This window comes from Podarcis vaucheri, assembly GCF_965113315.1.
Source record: "Podarcis vaucheri genome assembly, chromosome: 13".
Lineage (NCBI taxonomy): Eukaryota > Metazoa > Chordata > Lepidosauria > Squamata > Lacertidae > Podarcis > Podarcis vaucheri.
The window spans coordinates 44574003-44594418 of NC_138751.1; the positions used below are offsets into that span (position 1 = coordinate 44574003).

The window sequence follows — 20416 nt, forward strand, 5'->3', positions numbered from 1 at the left end:
CGCAGGACCAGTAAGTTGCTTCCTCCAGGAACATTTTGGTGCAAAAGAAAATGCAAAACTATTTATTTCTATCCGTTACCTTTTAAAAAGCAACTAAGTGACACAAGGAAACAGCAACAACAACTCTTTCAGAGTCACAATTCTACCACAAAAAGCTGGAAAATGATTTGGGTGGGGATGATGTGCTCCCTCCTGCCACTGAGAAATTAAACTGAATTGAAGGTGGAAAGTTTTATTTCATGCCCCCCCCCCTTTTTGTATATATGTGCTAGTGACAGTGGGATTCTCCTCCCCACTTCCAAGTTTTACCCTTTAGCGTACTGCTTCTGCTTTAAAGAGATATATTACAGAGGTGTTATCATCTCACAAGCATGGGTGGAATTTTCTAGCTGATTTCTGGTTAGGATCAGAGTGACTTCTATAAAGCCTTTTTAGGAGCTTACTTTAAATACAAAAAACGACCTTTTGTGTATATGTGTGTAGCTAGGACTGAATTTTGATTATTGCCAAATCAACAGAATTCCATTTAGAAATTTAAAAGAGGGATAATGATTGGCGGGAGGCAAAGACAAATATTTAAGTAATTCATTAGAAGCTTTTAAAAAAGACGTTAACTGTTTTTAAAATACAGGAATTAATTTTCCGCTTGAGAGAACTGAAATTTAGGCTGCAGTTTACTTCGGTGCAAGAACCACTGAACTTAGTGGGACTTATTTCTGAGCAAAAAGCTCAAAAGATTGGGCTGCTGTTATATGTATGTTTTCACTGTTATGACAAAGGGCACCGGAACCCCTAATAGATTTACTTGGAGCGGGAAAGAGAACAATGAGGTGGCAATTAAATCTTTCAAGAGGTTACATAACATTCAGCAAAATGCATGTGTAGGCAATTGTCACATATGATTATCTACACATGGTCATCCTTTTTTTCTAGAAAGTGCTGTTTGATTACGAATTCTAACACGTGCATCAACGCACATAGATTTCAGTGGAAGCTTTGGGCTGTGGTCTCACAAACATTTTTGGAAATCCATTCTATCAAAAAAATCAGCAGAACTTACTTCCAAACAAATTAGTTAATGCCGTGAATGCTACAACATTTCCACCAGACACACCACTCTTTTACTGAACAAAAAACACAAACCTGATACTTCCTCATAAAGTCACTTAAGAACCTGTCCAAATATTTTTGACTTTTTTTGAGAGCTGGCAAGGGAGGTGGGGAAGGAGTAATAGCATACCCCCACCAAAAAAAAAAGACAAAAAATTGAGTCAAAATATAAATTTCTCTCTCTGCCAAATTTCTGGTAACGTAAGGTACCAGTTCTCAAAAGTTAAATAAATGCCTTGTCTATCTATCTATCTATCTATCTATATTGAGGGATTCTCCTTGAAAACTTTATAAAATGTCATCAAGCACTTTCCAGTGTCCCTTTCTAAAAAGGTTCTTTCTTTAAGAAAAAAACAGATCCATCCCTTTGGCAAGCAGGCATTGTGTGCTGGTCTGTGAAGTATGCATTGCAGCATTTAACTGCTTTATAGAATTTGACTGAGGGACATCTCGCCAACAGATTGCTTTTGAAGCTGCTGCTGTTTCTGAAAAAAACTCAAAACTGAATTTGCAAAGAACAAGTCTGTTTAATACAGGAAATGTAGTTTTTAAAAAGACACCTTTTGTACAAAACATCTAAAGGGAGGGGGAGGGAAATAGAAATGTACAAATGCAACATAAAAAAGAACTCTGCAGCTTAAGGCAGGAGGGAGAGGGGAACCCTTTTCTTGCAGCAGATTTCTTTCTTTAGCAGAAATCACCATAAGGAGATCCGCACAGCCAGGGCCCAATTTTCAGCAAAGGACTCACATCCCACCCCCACCGGCACTGTGTTTTCATAGATGCAGAAAGTTACTTGCAAACCTTCAGAAGCGGAGAGGAAAAAATGAGAGAGATGGGAGAAGTCTTCCTGGAACCGTACCAAAAAAGCTGTAGTCTCCAAAGGGGAGTTGGTGGGCGATGTGTTTTTGCAGGGGGTGGGGGAGCAATTCCAAGCCTGTCTCTTCAGAAAAGTTTAAGCGAGAATGTCCTATTAAGGGGCCAACCCAAACAGCAGGCAGTCCTCGTGGCTCCATGGAGAGGGAGGGGTGATGATGGTATGGCAAAGGCAAAGGGGAAAATATATATAGTACCCAAAGAAGGGGGGGGGAGAAGAATATGGGTGACCATTTCCTTTCTTTGACCCTCTCCCTATGTTTCTGGGTCCTTGCTGGCATTATCTCTCGCTCTTTTTTTTAAATAGAAATATATAATTAAATTTACAAATGCTATTTACAATTTTAATTACAAAAGACACCCTTTAATAGTTAATAAAAACCTAAAGCAAAAAAAAAAAAGTTTTAATTAAAAGGAGACAGTTTTAAATACTTCGGTCTCTCTCCCTTGTTCTTTTCCTCCCGTGCCTCCGTGTTTTCTCTCGAGATTGTCAAAAGGAAGGTCTCGGCTCTGTGCAACAGGACTTCCCAAATTCCAGAGAGAGGCTCCCCCTCCCTGCAAAAAAACAACAACCCATACCCCCCCCATAGAGCACATCCGGGGTGGGCCCCCCTGTTTTCCCCCCACAATTGTTTCAAAGTTTGGGGCCGGCAAACCAAGTCTGTCTCTCCTTCCCCCACCTCTCGATACCCCCCTTTTCAAACGGTCGTCTCCCCGTGCTTGCTGTTAGTTAGCCTGGTATAGAATTTCCTCCAGGAGTGCAGGGTTTTCCCTGACCAGATCCAGAACCCCGAGGTGATGCCCACGATGAGCGTCATGAGATATTTGATCATGTAGACGGTGAAGTCGGGGTTCATCCGCGGGGTGTACTGGAGCGGGCAGGGGATGGCCAAGCTCTTGCAGTTCTGGCTGATCCAGCTGCGCTCCCAGTGCTCGCGGAAGGCCTGCTCGTAGAAGTAGCAGGCGATGACGATGGTGGCTGGGACGGTGTAGAGCACGCTGAAGACGCCGATGCGCACCATCAGGCGCTCCAGCTTCTCCGTCTTGGTGCCTCCGTGCTTCATGATGGTCCGGATGCGGAAGAGGGAGACGAAGCCCGCCAGCAGGAAGGAGGTGCCGATGAAGAGGTAGACGAAGAGCGGCGCCAGCACGAAGCCGCGCAGGGGGTCGATGTTGTTGAGGCCCACGAAGCACACGCCGCTGAGCAGGTCCCCGTCAATCTGCCCCATGGCCAGGATGGTGATGGTCTTGACGGCCGGCACGGCCCAGGCGGCCAAGTGGAAGTACTGAGAGTTGGCCTCGATGGCCTCGTGGCCCCACTTCATGCCGGCCGCCAGGAACCAGGTGAGGGAGAGGATGACCCACCAGATGGAGCTGGCCATGCTGAAGAAGTAGAGCATCATGAAGAGGATGGTGCAGCCTTCCTTCTTGGTGCCCTGCACCACCGTGCGGTAGCCGTCGTCCTGGAAGCGCTCGTTGCACACCACCCGCTCCTCCAGCACGAAGCCGGCGATGTACGCCACGGACACCATGGTGTAGCACCCCGAGAGGAAGATGATGGGCCTCTCCGGGTAGCGGAAGCGCTGCATGTCCACCAGGTAGGTGGTGACGGTGAAGAAGGTGGAGGCGCAGCACAGCACCGACCAGATGAGGATCCAGATGCGGGCAAAGCGGATCTCCTCCTGGTTGAAGAACATGTGCCCGTCGGGCTTGGCCGGCTCGCAGGGCGCAGCACAGTCCTTCTCGCCCAGGAACTTGTAGTTGAGGTAGCTGGGCACCTTGAGCACGCGGGGGCAGTGGAAGGGGTGCTCCAGGGTGGCGTAGCGGGGGTGGCCCACCGTGCCTTGACCGGCGATGGGGGTGGCGCTGGTGAGCAGCGCGGGCGAGCCGCCTTCCTCCGAGTGGTTTTGCCCCACGCAGATCTGCTCCGCGCCGTGGCGGGGGAAGTTCTCGCAGCGCAGCCGCTCGGGCCACTGGAAGCCGAACTTGTTCATGAGCGCCTCGCAGCCCTGGCGCGCCCGCTCGCAGATGGAGCGGCACGGCGGGATGGCCTGCTCCAGGACGGTGCACACGGGCGCGTACATGGAGCACAGGAAGAACTTGAGCTCCGGCGAGCACTGCACTTTCACCAGCGGGTAGAACTGGTGCACCTCCAAACCAGCGTCCTCTTGGCTCGTGTGCCCCAGCAAGTTGGGCATGATCGTCTGGTTGTAGGCAATGTCGGTGCACAGAGGGATGGAGATCGGCTGGCAGAAGCCGTGGTCGGGGATCGAAATGCCCTTCTCCCCATGGAACTGGGCCCGGCAGGAGCCCAGCAGCAGCAGAAGCAACAGCGGCGGCGGCGGCGCCAGGCAGCGAGCCAAGGACGCGTCGGCAAGGCGCATGGTGGCTCTCTCCCCCCCTCGGTTCTCACCGACACCCGATCGCCTCGTCTCCTCCCCAGGACGAGCTGGGATCTGTCACTCCCTCGGGGGACACGGGTCCTGGCAAAAGTTTCCGAGTTGGTTTTCTGCGGGGGGGGGGTGGTGAAGAGGGGGGATCCGCCTGGGAGATCCACTCACCCAGCGGGAAACTTCCTTGCTGTGCGTCTCTCCGAGCGCCTTTCGCGTCCCTTTGTGTCTTCGCTCCCCAATTAGTCCGTTTCAAAGGAGGGCCCCCGGGCTGAGCTGCGCTTCGCCCAGCCTTCTCCTCTTTCTCCTCCCAACTTAATCAATTCCAGTCCGGCCCCCTCTCTTCCTTTTCCCCCTTCCCAGCGCCATCAAAGAGACCTTGGCTGCCTAAGCCCCTTCCCAAAATTTCCTCTCGCCCAATCAGATTCAAAATCAGGGACCAGCCCTCCTCCCCCCTCCCTCCCTTCCCAGGATTGGTCAATCACGGAAGGGGGAAAAAATTAACGAGATCACGAATCAGATGCCAAAAACCTCTTTCTCCTCTCTCCGCCTCCCCCCGCGCCTGCTCAGTCACGAGCCTGTGGCTGCTTTTAAGGAGAAATAATTTACCTTCGATTATGATTATTCACCTCCCGCCACAATTATAATTATTAGCAAGCAGATTATCTTGGTTGTGCGGGCAGCACAACTACTCGCCCCCCCCCCCCACTTTCCGATTCTTAATAGGCAAAGTGCAGAGCGCCGCCTCTCCCTTCTCTGCAAACAATTTCCAGTCAAAACACACAGAAAACTGCCGGAGTGAGTTGCATGTTTATCCCCACATCCTGTTGCCTCTTCTTTCTCGCCAATCTCCCTGCCTCCAGTTCCACACACTTCCACACAAGAGATGGGAAAAAAGTTCATGAAAGTCCCTGCTTCCTGGGTACTGTATTTCATTATTAACTTTTTTTAAAAAATGGTTGAGACCACCTCAAGCCAGCCCATTTCACCCAGAAGTTGTGCCTGGTGTTTGGGAAGTTGGAGGCAATTAATGCTCTTTGCTGGTGCTCAGAGGCAGCCTTGTCTGTATTACAGTGGTACCTCAGGTTACAGACGCTTCAGGTTACAGACTCCGCTAACCCAGAAATAGTACCTCGGGTTAAGAACAGTTTCAGGTTAAGAACGGACCTCCAGAACGAATTAAGTTCTTAACCCGAGGTACCACTGTATTTGCTTATACATTGTTGCTCTATATATCACTAAGTTGGGAACAAGGTGTGGGAGTGAGCCCTTCAGTTTAGACCTGATGCATGACCTTGTTGGAAAGGAATATTCTCCCAACACAATGTCTGATTGTACTCAGTCTTGGGAGGGAGGTGAGGTTGCCTTCCCTTCTTGGGCTCAGAGCAAAATCTAGAGCAGTAATGGGGACCCCCGGGTCCTCCAGATGTTGCTTGAGGACAGCTCCCATCAACCCTGATCATTTGTCACACTGGCCGATGGAAGCTGGAGCATCAGCATGTGGAATGCCACCTGTCATTCTAGATGGTGGAAGGTGCCATGTTGCAGCCTCCCCCCCCAAAAAAAAAATATTGAAAAGATCTAGTGGCTGTATTTGGCTCCTGTTTACCCTAGTTCAGGGGACCAAAAGACTTCCTCCCTTTCTCCCCAAAAACCTGGGACTTTTGGAAGTTATGATTTTCCTCTATAAGTGTGTGGACCGATTCACTTGCTCAGATCATCTGATGGCATTTACTCTGCAGTCCCCATTCTGATGGGCAATTGCTCTCCACTCCTGATGCATGAAAGACTGATCTGGTCTGTAGTTTGGTGGGTGAGCCTGCATTTAAGGCAGAGAGCTGAATTTTCTGGCATTGGAAGGGCTCTGAATCTACAGGAGCTTCCAGACAATCTGTTTATTGACCATTCATAGAATCGTAGAATTGCAGAGTTGGAAGGGACCTCAAGGGTCATCTAGTCCAACCCCCTACAACACAGGAACCATTCATCCTTATTTGTTTGCAGGGGGATTGGATAATATTAGCTATTTAACGGCGATTCATTATGGATCTGTTTGCAGGGGAGGTTAGAGGATGTCATGTCTAACCAAGCATTATCCCACAATTCCAGTACATTTTACCATCACTTCCCTTACTGCAGAAAATCCCAGATCTTTTTGGGAAGAGTCTGTTGCACAGGACCTCTCATTCAGTTTAAATGTGCGGTCTGAATTTTCCTGTATGCAATTGAATCCCACCCCAAAATAGTGACACACTGGAAGCACCCCATGAATTCCAAATATTACATTTGCAGAATAGCTGGACAGCAGCCCAATTCATAGCTAAGCTAAAGGACTTAGATGCAAACCAATTTAGCTTTGATGGAAATAAGTTAGATTATAGTCAAGTACTTTGGCTTAATATGGACCCACAAGGGAAAATGTAGGGCCCCTCCAGATGACCTATTTGCTTGTACAAAGCTTACATGGAAGTTAGATTATATCTGGCCCTCAACAAATGCTTCCAGGGTGTTCCAGCATCTTCCGCATAGCCATTAGTTCATCCCACACTTTTCATTGCATTTCCCCTTCACCTGTCAAACTGCAAAAAGTCCTTACGTTTTTTACAAGTGGATTTGCTGCGCTAGGGCCAGAATGCTTTGAATTCATTTTAAATGCGCATGCCTACAGTTCTGGTGTGCCACTGAATCCCTCCCACAAAATACTGAAAGCCCCTCCAGACTGGTGTTGTTTTTTTGAGAGTGCATTCCGCAACATATTAATGACACAATAATAGTGCATTCATGCTGGATATATAATGGACGGTTCACACGTTTCCCTTTATGAGCTGTTCTGTGGTGCTTCCGCAATGTTACAGCCTTATTGCCATCTGGAGGGGCATCCTTGTGCGATGTGGCACCAAACAACAACACCCCACCCCGGAAGATCTGTTGTGTGAAGTTACAGGATTTCGGCAGGAAGCTATGGTACATGCACTAATTGCAAATGCAGCAGTATGTCCACCCCAAAAGCACCTCTGCATCCGGGAGTTGTAGGCCCATGAGACGGTGTTCCAGGCATCCATGCAGCGGTCCATGCACATCAGAACACATTTCTGCTCTGAGTTGTTGAGGTTTTCGAATACACTTCAGGAAACATTTTCCCATCATCCTCTGCAGCAGCTCCTGCGCATTGGCCACAGTAATCCGCACCTTGACCTACTCCATCAGCACCCTGGGGTTCATCAGCCACTAGACGAGAAGTCCCCGTTGTCCGACTCCATTCCCATCACAGGCCTGCCAGCAGGGGCATTGGTAATGAGAAGTTTCAGAGGACCCAAGATGTATGGGGATGAGCAAGCGAGTTACATCTCTGGTCTCCAAAGCACATAGAGAACTGACATACCGTAATCTACTGATACAGCTATATAACAAATGATGGCTTAAGATGACACCATCTGAACCAATTAAGTATAAGTTCTCCCATCCTTGCCACACTGTGACAGGAAATGGTATACCTGCTGGTGGCTTCATCATCATCATCATCATCTAGATTTCTTAACTGCTTTTCGCCATGAAGTCCCAGGGAGGATTAACAACAGTCTAAGAAACAGTATTAGAAACATTTATCAGTTTTGTCTATGCTGACTCCTCAGGAGGAGAGGAAGTACAACGCCTAATTAATTCATGGAATTTGCTTCTCCAGGATGCTGGGAATAGCTTTTTAAACACAGATTAGACATCTTGACAGAGGGACCGCGAAAGCCAAGTGGAACCCACGATGGAGAGGAGGATCAACAGCTGTTAAGTCATGATCACTCTGAACAGAATTTCTATGGTCCAAGGCAGTATACCTTTGATTATCAGATCAGATAGGAACATAAGAGTCTGTCGTATACCTTCATCCATCTAACTTAGTCTTATCTACACTGATTAGCATCAGCTCTCCAGAATTCCAGAAGGGGGTCTTCCCCAGCTCTTTTTGTAGCAGGTGTGGGTTGAACCTGTGCCCTGCCATCAAGCGGCAGTCATTCCTTAATAGATGTAACAAGGAAAGAGCTAGTGTGATGTTGGACTGGGACCCAGAAGATCAGAGTCTAAGTCCCCACCCAGCCATGAAGCTCACAGGGTGACCCTGGCCTGGAGCAGTCACAGTCTCTCAGCCTAGCCTACCTGAGCCCTCTTTTTGTGAACATAAAATGAGGAAAGAGAAGAACTATGTAAACCACCTTGAGCGCCTTAGATGAAAGGGGGAGATAGATGTGTAATAAATAAATGAAAGATAGCATATATTGGCTGAGATGGCGCTTTGGTCTTTTCCAGCAAAGGAATCCTTCTGTTCTCTCTCTCTCTCTCTCTCTCTCTCTCTCACACACACACACACACACACACACAACCGTAAATCACAGTGTACCGGTATATGTTTGCAGTACTGGTGGGCCAAAAACAGGCAGCGAGGAAAGCGAAGGGAAAGACTTAAGGCTGTGTTTGCATTCCCATTTACTCTGCACCCAGTGTGTTTCCACTGCTGGTTTGGGGAAGCAATGTACGTACGACGGTAGCCGCCATCCATAGTTTCTTTTACTGCGCTTTGATGTGTCCCCCCACCCCCCCAAACCAGCTTCGATTGGAATTGAGAAGAATAATGACCTAGCTGCCTTCTAAGCTGCTAATGTGTACACAGCGTCAGATGCAACAGTGAGAGCAGCAGCAAAGGGAGACACACCCACACCCCATTCCAAATATGCTGAGAGCACTCACAAGCACTGCACAGCCAGACCGATGGTTACCCAGCAGAGTCCTCTGCTCCCTCTTGGGGGAATGCAAAAGTCTACAGAAGGATTCTGTGCAGCTCCCAAATGTATTTTAAAGAGATCGGCTGGTCCAGTAATAATTATACAGAGATTTCCCCCACCCAAAGAGATAAAGATCCTCTTGAAAGTGTCTCTCCTCCCTCCCCCACCTAAGCTGAAAGCCTCCATCTTTCTGTGAGCTGGGAGACCTCTTAAAGGGACCCCTTTAATAGCTAGGTTGCTCCTTGTTTATAATTGCCCCTTTTTACGAACAAAGAAATGCATTATGGTCCCCTTTTCTTTAATGGCACCTCAAAGCAAGAACATTCTTTAACATGTTGTTGTGAGTGTTTGTTTGGGAGAGGGAGAAATTGAGGATTGGCAGAGGAGGTCTTAATTATGCAACATGTAGGGGCCATTCACAAGCAGATCTTAAAGCAAAGTTCATTACATTTTAATTGATTATAATTGTATGTTGGGATCCTCCCATACTTATGGGATGTGCTGGGTGGGTGCAAATTTTATTTCTATGTCAGTTCTGGTAGGAAAGGAATGCTGGACTGGGAGAAAACACCATTTATTAAAACAACTGTTTGATACTTATTTTAAATCCTGCATCAAATTTACATGTTCTTGTATACGTTGGGATGAAGTGACACTGAAAAGGTGTGGAAGTCTTATTTTATTCTACTGACGTGCTTTAACTTTGTTTATTTTCACATTACAGAAAGATGGAATCATCAAGCAAGGCTGGCTAGTCATTAACTACATAATCTCCTTAAATTGTTCCTTAAGATAAACTTAAGACACTGGTTTGGAACCAGAGTCAAGCTGCAGTCCACTTACCCGGGAATTCAAAAGTAATTTCTGAGCATCTGTGGTTAGGATTTCACTGCAAATAACTTGAATTTAGGGTGCCGTACACCCCCCCCTCATGGAACAGCAGGGCCATTGCTGCATCCACAGGACTGGAGGTGGGCAAGACAATGAGAAGGGGCTAAGTCCATAGAGCTGTACTGCTGATAGGCAGATACTCAGTCAATAGAAATACAATTGGTAGAGAGGGCTCTGTGTGATGTCATTTCCCCTGCCTCTTCTAGAGAGAAAGGAGCATATAGTACTTCCTGTTCGTCTCTCTCTCTCTCCCTTTGACCAGCGTTGGATTCAAACATGCCTCCACTTGATCCAACTTGCCCACACCCTCCCAAGTGTCCCTATTTTCCAGGGACGTCCCTGATTTAGAGAAGCCGTCCCGGTTTCTTATTTGATCCCAGAATGCCCCACTTTTCCTTAGGATGTCCCAAGTTTCATTGGAGAAATGTTGGATGGTATGGAGTTTTCCGACCCCTGAGCTATCTGAAGGCAATCCTGTATAGGGAAGTTTTTTTTTAAATGTTAAATGTTTTGTTATGTTTTTATTTATGTTGGAAGCTGCCCAGAGTGGCTGGGGCAATCCAGTAAGATATGTGGGGTACAAATAGTAAAATTATCATTATGGAATGGGACGTCCCTATTTTCATCAGAGAAATGTTGGAGGGTATGCATGCCTGAAGCTGGTTATACTGTAAATAGAGGTATTTTGCCTGCATAGTTTTTACTGCTGCCATTACTGCGAACCAGTGTACTATTATAAGTAGATTATATTTTTTAAACTTACTTCCCAAGTTGTTCCCTGATTCTTTATTAGGCTGGGTAAGAAGGGGGAAGCCAAGAGTACTTTGTTAACTGGACTTGCTCAAAACAGAGTTTTGCAGCCTGATTCTGAGGCTTTTAATTTTGCTGACAAAGGATGGGATTTTAAAAACTGTTCAGCTCTCACACATGGGTACAGGGAGTGATAAATTGCAATTAAGGTATCCTCTCCTACCCATTAAAACCCATCCCACAGTCATTGCAGTGAAGCTGGTCCCTAAGGATACCATAGCTCATCCTACTGAAAGCCACCAAGAGGTCAAGGAGAATTAAAGAGGGTCACATCCTCTGTGCCCTACATTCCGACAGGACAATCGATGGCCTAGTCATCTACTACCTGACTCAATCTGTACATCGCACATAAGAGGAGTCCTGCTGGATCAGGCCAGGGGCCCATCTGGTCCAGACCCTGTTCTCACAGGGGCCAACGGGAAGCAGGCAAGCAGAACATGGGTACAACAGTTCAATTCACTCACCAGCAATTTCCGGTGACTGGCATTATAAAATACAGTGGTACCTCAGGTTAAGTACCGTATTTTTTGCTCTATAAGACTCACTTTTTCCCTCCTAAAAAGTGAGGGGAAATGTGTGTGCGTCTTATGGAGCAAATGCAGGCTGCGCAGCTATCCCAGAAGCCAGAACAGCAAGAGGGATCGCTGCTTTCACTGCGCAGCGATCCCTCTTGCTGTTCTGGCTTCTGAATATTTTTTTTCTTGTTTTCCTTCTCCAAAAACTAGGTGCGTCTTGTGGTCTGGTGTGTCTTATAGAGCGAAAAATACGGAGCTTAATTCGTTCCGGAGGTCCGTTCTTAACTTGAAACTGTTCTTAACCTGAAACACCACTTTAGCTAATGGGGCCTCCTGCTGCTGCTGCGCCGCCGGAGCACGATTGCTGTTCTCATCCTGAAGCAAAGTTCTTAACCTGAAGCACTATTTCTGGGTTAGTGGAGTGTGCAACCTGAAGCGTATGTAACCTGAAGCGTCTGTAACCTGAGGTACCACGGTACTGCCTCTGACAGTGGAGGGAGAACACAGCCGTCCTGGCTAGCACCCACGGATAGCCTTAACCTCCACGAATTTGTCTAATCCTCTTTTAAAGCCACCCAAGATGGTGGCCATCACTGCCTTGTGGGGAGGCTACCTTTCTCGTGTGTGTGTGTGTGTGTTTGACTGCCACCACCCAAAAAATACTGTTTTTCCCTCCCCTTCTTGCTGCAAGGAATCTTTTCTCCCCACCCCCACCTTGCGCTTTTGGGGAATGTGGTATGTGTAACAGGACCAAGCCATCTGCCTTCCTGACACGAGGTGGCCTTTCTTTCTGAACAACTGACCCTAACCCTTTCTTCCCTTATCTCTCTCCCCTTCTCCGCTGCCAACTTAACCTCCTCTCTTCCCTCCTCCTCCCCCTCCTGCCATCTCCGCTTACCCTCAGCATCTTATCTCCTGGCCGTTGTAATTCTTCCTCTGTCATATTTCAAAACCCCTCTTAGCTCTCTCATGCCTGACCCAGGGCCTTTTATCTGGGGCCATTTTTCTCCCCGCAACTTGACCCTTTTTTAAAAGCATAAAAAGGAATCCCTTCCCCTTTCTGCTATCTTCCTTCCCTCCCTCAGACATACTTTCCAAGTTTTCTCAGATAGGCAGCTCAGAGCTGGGCTTTCGTCCCTGGAGCAATTGACCCGGGGCCAAAATTCTCCTGGCTCCCTCAGATCCGATTGCCTGCTTTGTTTCAAGCTATTTGGAATCCCCCCCCCCCAATGAAGGCAGGCCAGGGTCTTTTCTGATGCCACATTTGAAGGCATATGATTTGTCTTCATCTATTGGACTGTTGGAAGATGCTTTGCTACTCTTGTATGAAACCATCACTGGTAAGCATAGCTTGCATGATTCTTTGGATCTTCCGAAATACTACATTTTAAGCTCAGTAAGGCATGTTCATGACTTATTATTTTCCTGGGTTGACATGCCAGTAGTATTTTGCACATGTCCATTATTGCCCACTTTAGGAGCATAGGAAGCTGCCTTAGGCTGAGCCACGTTTGCTCCATCTAGCACTCTAGCTCAATATTAGCAGTAGCCCTGCAGGATTTCATACAGATGCTCTACTCCTGAGCTATGACCCTTCCCCAAACTTCCCTGGCAGCATGGGGCTTCCCTTTTGCTTTTAGCTTGTATCTACAACCAAAGCTGTCCCCAGTTCAACAAGGTGCAAAGTCTTACCTTCCAGCATTTATGCCAGATTACATCTGGCGACTAGTTCACATTATGTGAAAGAGCTTCCGTCACAGAATATATGCAGGTTTTGTTTTTCCTGACTCTTTAAAAGTACAAGATTCTTTGAATGATGGCTAGATGGGGACTTTCTGCAGACCCATGTCTCTAACCCCCAAGTTGTGCTTTCTCATCTCTCAGCATTCACACAGAGATGCCTGTATCCAAGAACACACGCTCCATGTTGTCTGGGGCCTGGAATACAGTGGTGCCCCGCAAGACGAATGTCTCGCAAGACGGAAAACTCGCTAGACGAAAGAGTTTTCCGTTTTGGAGGTGCTTCGCAAAACGAATTTCCTATGGGCTTGCTTCGCAAGACGACAATGTCTTGCGAGTTCCTGCTGGTTTTTCCCCCCTTCCCCCCTTTTTCTAAGCCGCTAAGCCACTTATCAGCTGATCCGATCAGCAGATAAGCCGCTAAAAGCCACTAATAGTGCTAATAGTGCTAATCCGCTAATCCTTCAATGGGCTTGCTTCGCAAGACGAAAAAACCGCTAGACGAAGAGAATCACAGAACGGATTCTTTTCGTCTTGCGAGGCACCACTGTACATTGTAGTAAGATACACTGCTCTTGGTACTGGATAGGACGGTGTCACTATAGAACATTCCTCCAGGACTACATCTTGTGTGCTGGAACTGCGGGAAGTTGTACATGCCTTTATTTGATCATCCCTTTTGTAGCTTGCTCTTTTCTTCCAAAGAGTGGTTTTACTGAATGAATAAAAAAAATTAATGTTTTAAAATAGTAAACTCGTAAATAATTCAAACAATTCAAGTTGTGTTAATACTTAAGTATTAATCCAGAATTGAATGTGCAGTCCATACAGTGTGCATTGCAGTTCTTGTTAGGCCTCCACTTTGGGGGCCTAATCCTGCCTGCTGGCTGGTTTAATCTGGCGCTTTGGTTGGCCCTTCACTTCATCAAATCTGGCCCTCTTTGAAAAAAGTTTGGACACCACTGTCTTAGAGGAACAGCATCCCTGAGCATTGTGGTCAGAGTCATTTCCCCAAATCCTCTCTTCCTGCCTTGTTTGCATTCCTGAGGAGGTTTGATGTAACAGTGACTGTTGCACCAGGCTCTGAGAGACCAAGATTCAAATCCCCCCACTCAGTCATTTAGTTTAATATTACGTCAAGATGCCACCTTTCCTCCAAGGAGCTCAAGGTGGTACCCCATTTTAACCTCTGAACAGCCCTGTGAGGTACCGTAGGTTAGGTTGGGAGGAAGTGACTAGCCTGAAGTCACCCAGTGAGCTATGTGGCTGAGTGGGGATTCGAACCCTAGTCCAACACTCTGACCAACACACCACACTGCCATGATGTGCTCTGAGTGACTTTGGCCCAGTCACCCTTTCTGAGCTACTTCACCCCTGTCCCTCTCACAGATCTACAATCCTCAGTGAAGAGGGGTAATTTGTCAAAGCATTATGGGAACTGTACCTCTGTGACAGGGAAAGTGGTACCACAGTGTTTTAAATGTATGGTGTGAATGTGACTTAAGCTTCTAGCATTGGTAGAACCTGAGATAGGAGGCAAAATGTATGGGCAAGCTATTCTCTTCCACGTTTTCTTAGAAACTGTGCCCTCCTTTTGTTCTCTGTGTGTCTGCCTCTCTTTGTGTGCCCACCTCAGTGGGTTTTTCCGGGTTGTTGGTTGGGGTCGCTTGCTTGTTTGGGCAAGCTGTTTTTCAGCCTCCCTGGGCAAGTTGTTTTTCAGCTTATCCACACTTACCTTTTGCGCCATTCTTCCCAGGTACAGGTCTGCGCTTAAAAGCTCTGTGTCTGAAAGTAGGGGGGGGGGGAGTTGCCCCAGAACTTTCCCCATGAAAAGCTACTCTTTAGCACCCAACCGGAGCAACAGCTCAGGTTTTCTGCTGATTGATAGTTGCTCTACTTGGATGCTAAATTGTGGGGGGTGGGGGGTGGAGAAAGCTCAGGAGCAAAAAGAAAGGGGGGGGCAGGCAGACATGGAGCTTTAAAGCATGGACCATGCCTGGAAAGAGCAGCGGAATGGTAAGGGGATAAGCCCTCTATCCCATCTATGAAAGGGATACATGTTTTCTGGGTGCTGAATTCTTTTTCCATATCCCTCTATATTATTTTTGCACTAGGTTGTCGTCAGGCTTCTTTGCACTGGCTTCACCACATTTGCATAGAGGCCAGTGTGGCTACTTCATTGGCTCTCAACCTGCATGCCTGGCTCCTCCTACCCCGTGTGCCTATTCAACTTCCGCATGCCTATGCATGCATCGCCTTATTCTCAACTGTTGGGCAGGTGTGCGAGAATAATGCACGTGAGTTCACAACAATGGTACCTCGGGTTAAGAACTTAATTCGTTCCAGAGGTCCGTTCTTAACCTGAAACGGTTCTTAACCTGAGGCGTGCTTTTGCTAATGGGGCCTCCTGCTGCTGTTGCGCCGCTGGTGCACGATTTCTGTTCTTATCCTGGGGCAAAGTTCTTAACCTGAAGCAACCACTTCCTGGTTAGCGGAGTTTGTAACCCAAAGCGTCTGTAACCCAAAGTGTCTGTAACCCGAGGTATATGTGCTTTCATTTCTCTTGAGACAAGAGTTGTAGCATGGATTGTGTTGGTTTGCGCTATAGTAGTCTGATATCACCAAGCAGTACCATACAAATACCTGAGGTCCCTGCTATAACTGCACACCTTAGAAAGATGAACAGAGTGTTTGCTATCCTTTCCACCCTTGATTCTATGATTGGGGTTTACCTAGTGACCTGCTGCGCTGTGTCCTCGGGCCCTGCCAACGTGCCAGAACATTGTATTTTCAAGGGTTGGTAACCCTGACCTAGAACTGTACATATTCCACCATTTCAAAACCACCCAATGCAAGTGCAGAAATCAGTGCTGGCAACAGAATTCTACTTCTTAAGAATTTCTGCGTTCATTTTAAAAGCAAAACGAAACATCTCTGCAGCTTCTAAGGCTGCAGAGGTATACAGTGTGTGTGTACAAGACGGGTGAATCTCACTGGCAAGACCGCAAAGGAATGATTTCCAAGGGGCAGCCAGAGCTCTTTGCCTTCCCTGTGTTGAGCAGAAGCAAATTAAATACATTGTGCAAAATAAGCAAATATACTCAATGTGCATTATGAATTTTCACACACTGTTCCGCTGCAAAGAATTTGGGCTGCCTTCCTGCCAAATTTTGATTTTGAGGGGAGGGGGGAGCAGAAACAGGCTGCTTGGGGGAACTGGGTGATTTGTAAAAGTTGCCTGTAGATGGATTTAATTCTACCACCATGCTTATTTCGAGACAGGGCCGGTCTTGTCTGCACCCCGAGTCTCGGTCATAAATAACATCAAATTGTCCTGTAGTTTTGACGTGTCCTGAATAAAAACTCCAGCGGAAAGTCCTCAGGAAAGAATGGGCCTGTTTCTCTCTCCTAGTCCGAAATTTGCACCCAACACCAGGGCCTTTTCTATCCTGCTTCTCCCCCCTCCCTCTAAGTTTTCTCTCCATTGTTCTTTCTTCTTCTTTTTCTTTTGGGATTTTCTCCCTGACCCAACCCCCCTGCTTGCTTTTTTCTTTCTTTCCCTCCTTCCCCCTTCTCTACCCTGGCTTGTTTTTTTCTTTTCTAACTTCTTTCCCTCTCTCTCTCCTTTTCCTGTAACTTAAGCTTTTGTTGAGAGTAGGAGAAGGCCAGCCTGCCTTGAAAAGAGGCCCCCTCTCTGCCTTTCAGGGCGTAATTGAAACCATCGCGCTGTTCGTAGCTGTGGGGTGGGGTGGGGGGTGGAGAGAGGGGCTCCTGGAATCAAAGACCTGGGGCTGGGGCGGAGGGGAATAACTTGACCCTTCAAGACAAAATTTGATTTATGACCCTTTTGCCCACCAGCTAGTCAATCGGCTTTTCCTAACCTAACACTTGGCAGCAGAATGAGAGCGAGAGATCACCCCCTACCCCCAAAATCAGAGGACCAGAAGCAGAAGGCATTAACTGGATCTTATGCATGTACATCTAAACGGTACTTGCTAGCAGACGCCACCAGCAAGAACTGTGAGGGAAACGCTTTGTGCCAATTCCCTGCTGCAATGCAAGAGGCCTGGTTTTTTGGTTTGGTTTTAAGTTCCTTCGCCTAAAAGACAGCTGAAAGACAGGCAGAAATTCAGCAGGACAAGGAGTTTACATCCCTGGGTCGCCTTCAGCACCAAGTCAGTAAATCCTTAACTGGTTGAACTTCTACCTCTCATGCAAGTTGTTGAAAACTCAGAAAGTCTGCTGCCAGAGCAATGGGCGTCAACCATAGATGCTACCTTTCCTTTAGCGGGGAATCAAGTTGCCTGTTGCCTAAAACTGTCTCATTGTTCCAGCCCTTCAACCCACCCCAGAATACTCAGTGAGGACTAACCAGGGCTCAGCACAAGTATGTGACCTCTGGAACGTGTGTGGTGATAATGGAAGGAGGAGTGCCTCTAAGCAGTATGGAATTTGAGCCACGGGACTCAACCTCAGACCTGTTTTCAGTATCAGGCTTGGATTGTACTTCCCTGAAAAAGCTAGTCAGATGGCGAGCCTCTGAACATGCACAAAACGACTTTTCCTGATCTGGAAATTATAAGGCATGCATCTTTGCATCTGTGTTGTTGGGCTGGAACTCTCGGCTAAGAGAAAAAGGCCATCATCCTAGCAGATTTCTCGTTAGATATCATTCCCTGCTCCTCATTCATGTTGCATGTCCATAGTGCAGAACCAGGAAGTCGTCTTAGGCTGGATTTGCCAGATGCATTGATTCAGCTCCTGCTTCTCAGGGTTTTAAAGACATGCAGGCACATCTCTTACTATATTCTAAGGAACAGCAGTAAGTTTTATGCTTCCAGTGGAGGAACCTCATTGCAAAGTGTGTCTTAACTCACTGATTTCCAGAAACCTGGGCTTTTGCTGGGAGCAGCCCAGCTCTTGCAGAATGTGCATTTAAATGAATTGCAGTTGAACCGAGCTCTTGCAAAAGACTGAGCAGGATGCCCTCTCCAATACATCTGATGACATATCTTTTATTGGTTATAGTTTCCTTAAAGCAGTTTTATAGACATTGCTGTCTGCAAATCACGTGGCTTTGAGTTTTCCAGGTCAGTCATATGCTATGTTGGGAAAACATATTTGTGCTATTCATAAATGTTGAGCATGGGTATGCCTCCAGCTCACTCATGATGTAAGCTATTTCCTATTCACTTCAGTTCTTTGAAACCCTCTATACGCTAGGCAAATAGTCATATTCGCTGCAAATTAGTTTCAGCATTTTATGCTGGGTGTCGGAAAAGAAGATGATTCACACCTTGCTTCTATTTCATGGGCTCGCATCCGGAGTCACACCTCCTCTTTCCAGTCCTCTCTATAGAATCTTAGTCAGTGTCTGCATGGGGTTACATTATTTGTGCATCATTTTGTAGAGGTGTGCCAGAAATGTAATCCGCCTCATGGTGTTGCAAGCACACGATGCTGCTGTTTGAAGTTCATCAAAAGCCGTCGCAGGCACACATTTTTACCATAAATAGCAATAGCTGTTGTTTTGAGGGGGCTAAGGAAGTAGTGGGGTGTCAGGTAGTGGGGTGAAAAGCAGGAAGTAGAGGGAACGAGGGGCAAAGGAGCCATAAAGCTGAAGAGGAAGGGAAGGAGCTAGGGAAAGCTGAAGGAGCTAGGGAAGAAGCTACAGAAAAGAGAAGTCGGAACGAGGAGGAAACCTTACATAGGACCTATATGCAATTGACAGGAAAGAAACGGATGATAGCTTTGGGTACTTGGGGGACAGAGGAAGTTAAAGCAGCAGCAGCAGCAGCAGCAGCAGCAAAGAGCTGAATCCATCTTTTCCCAAGACACATCTGTAAGTCACAGAATGTTCACAAACAGTCTAACTGCTGAGGGGCAAGAGTCCACCATGGAATGATGGGAAGATGGTCTCTGCAGAGAATTATTTGCCTTAAAAAGAACAGATCATGCCAGATTTTAGCAGTCAGTAGGGTGCTCTGCAAGGATGCAGGGAAGAAAGGAGACTGGAGCGCTTGGGGAACAGAAAGAGTCAGAGATGCCAAGGAGCAGGAGTATAAAACGTAAACAGGGACTAGATTGCTAAATGAATGCATTTTTGACACTGTTGTTTTGGCTGCGTTGTACTTGCACCAGTGGGAGTGGGAGGCTGACCCGGTGCTTCCTGCAGAGGTTGGCTGACATCATTTGAGAACCCTTGATGCAGCGTCACTCTTGGAGGGGAGGAGCAAGGGGCAAAACTGGCTCCAGCTTTGGCTCCCGAGACCGTGACTCATTCAGGGAGATTAAATGCCATGCGCTCGGTTAATGAAATGTTTGCATCCCGGCCTCCCCGCACCCCACCCCAGTTGCTGTCTCCACTCAGCGAGAACAGCTGAGGGCCCTCATATGACCCAGCATAGGGGGCTGCACAACGGAAAGCCAAGGAGATAGTAGCCGGGCTACAGATCCCGCAGCTGTGCTTGTCAGGCTAGATCTGGCTGGAATCCTCACCCATCCAAGGAGCAGGAGGGGTGGCACTGGCAGTGATGCAGCAGCCGCTTCTGTAGAAGAGGGACAGCCACTTTGCAAGAAGAGGAAGGGGAGAAGAGTCTGCCCCTCCATCTGAAGCAAATTCAAGGAGTCCGCCATCTTGGCCAATTTGCTGCTACTACTTAAAAGAGGAGGGAACAAAACTCTACACCCTCCAACATTTCTCCAATGAAAATAGGTGGCACTGTAGTCTAAACCACTGAGCCTCTTGGGCATGCCAATCAGAAGGTCAGTGGTTCGAATCCCCGCGACTGGGTGAGCTCCCGTTGCTCTGTCCCAGCTTCTGCCAACTTAGCAATCTGAAAGCACGCCAGTGCAAGTAGATAAATAGGTACCGCTGCAGCGGGGAGGTAAACAGCATTTCTGTGCGCTCTGGTTTCCGTCACAGTGTCCCGTTGCACCAGACGTTTGACTGGACTTAAAGTCCTGGAGCACTTTACTTTTACCTTTACATTATTATTATTATTATTATTATTATTATTATTATTATTATTATTATTATTATTTAGGGTAAGGTAAAGGTAAAGGACAATTAAGTCCAGTCAAAGGCGACTATGGGGTTGCGGTGCTCATCTTGCTTTCAGGCCGAGGGAGCTGGTGTTTGTCCGCAGACAGCTTTCCAGGTCATTTAGCCAGCATGTCTAAACCGCTTCTGGCACAACAGGACACCGTGACAAGTGCCAGAGTGCACGGAAATGCTGTTTTCCTTCCTGCCGCAGCGGTACCTATTTATCAACTTGCGTTGGGATGCTTTCAAACTGCTAGGTTGGCAGTA

General features: G+C 47.3%; 1 protein-coding gene and 1 long non-coding RNA gene across 6 annotated transcripts in view; one reads left to right on the forward strand and one right to left on the reverse strand.

Moving 5' to 3' along the window:
* The window catches only part of LOC309516378, a 70940-nt gene extending 60139 nt beyond the window's left edge, over positions 1 to 10801 (forward strand). For all 5 annotated transcript variants that reach the window (XR_014212852.1, XR_014212853.1, XR_014212854.1 and 2 more), the window contains one exon: positions 9873 to 10801. This is a non-coding gene — a long non-coding RNA (uncharacterized lncRNA). The remainder of the gene's footprint in view (positions 1 to 9872) is intronic.
* Positions 1618 to 4503, reverse strand: FZD2 (frizzled class receptor 2). Its single transcript, XM_082194920.1, has one exon. It carries the CDS (start codon positions 4368 to 4370, stop codon positions 2685 to 2687), a length of 1686 nt encoding a protein of 561 aa, XP_082051046.1. The 5' UTR covers positions 4371 to 4503; the 3' UTR covers positions 1618 to 2684.
* Positions 10802 to 20416: the final 9615 nt, after the last annotated feature.

Coding starts and splice junctions, on each gene's coding strand:
- FZD2 (XM_082194920.1), bottom strand. CDS start 4,370: ATGCGCCTTGCCGACGCGTCCTTGGCTCGCTGCCTGGCGCCGCCGCCG.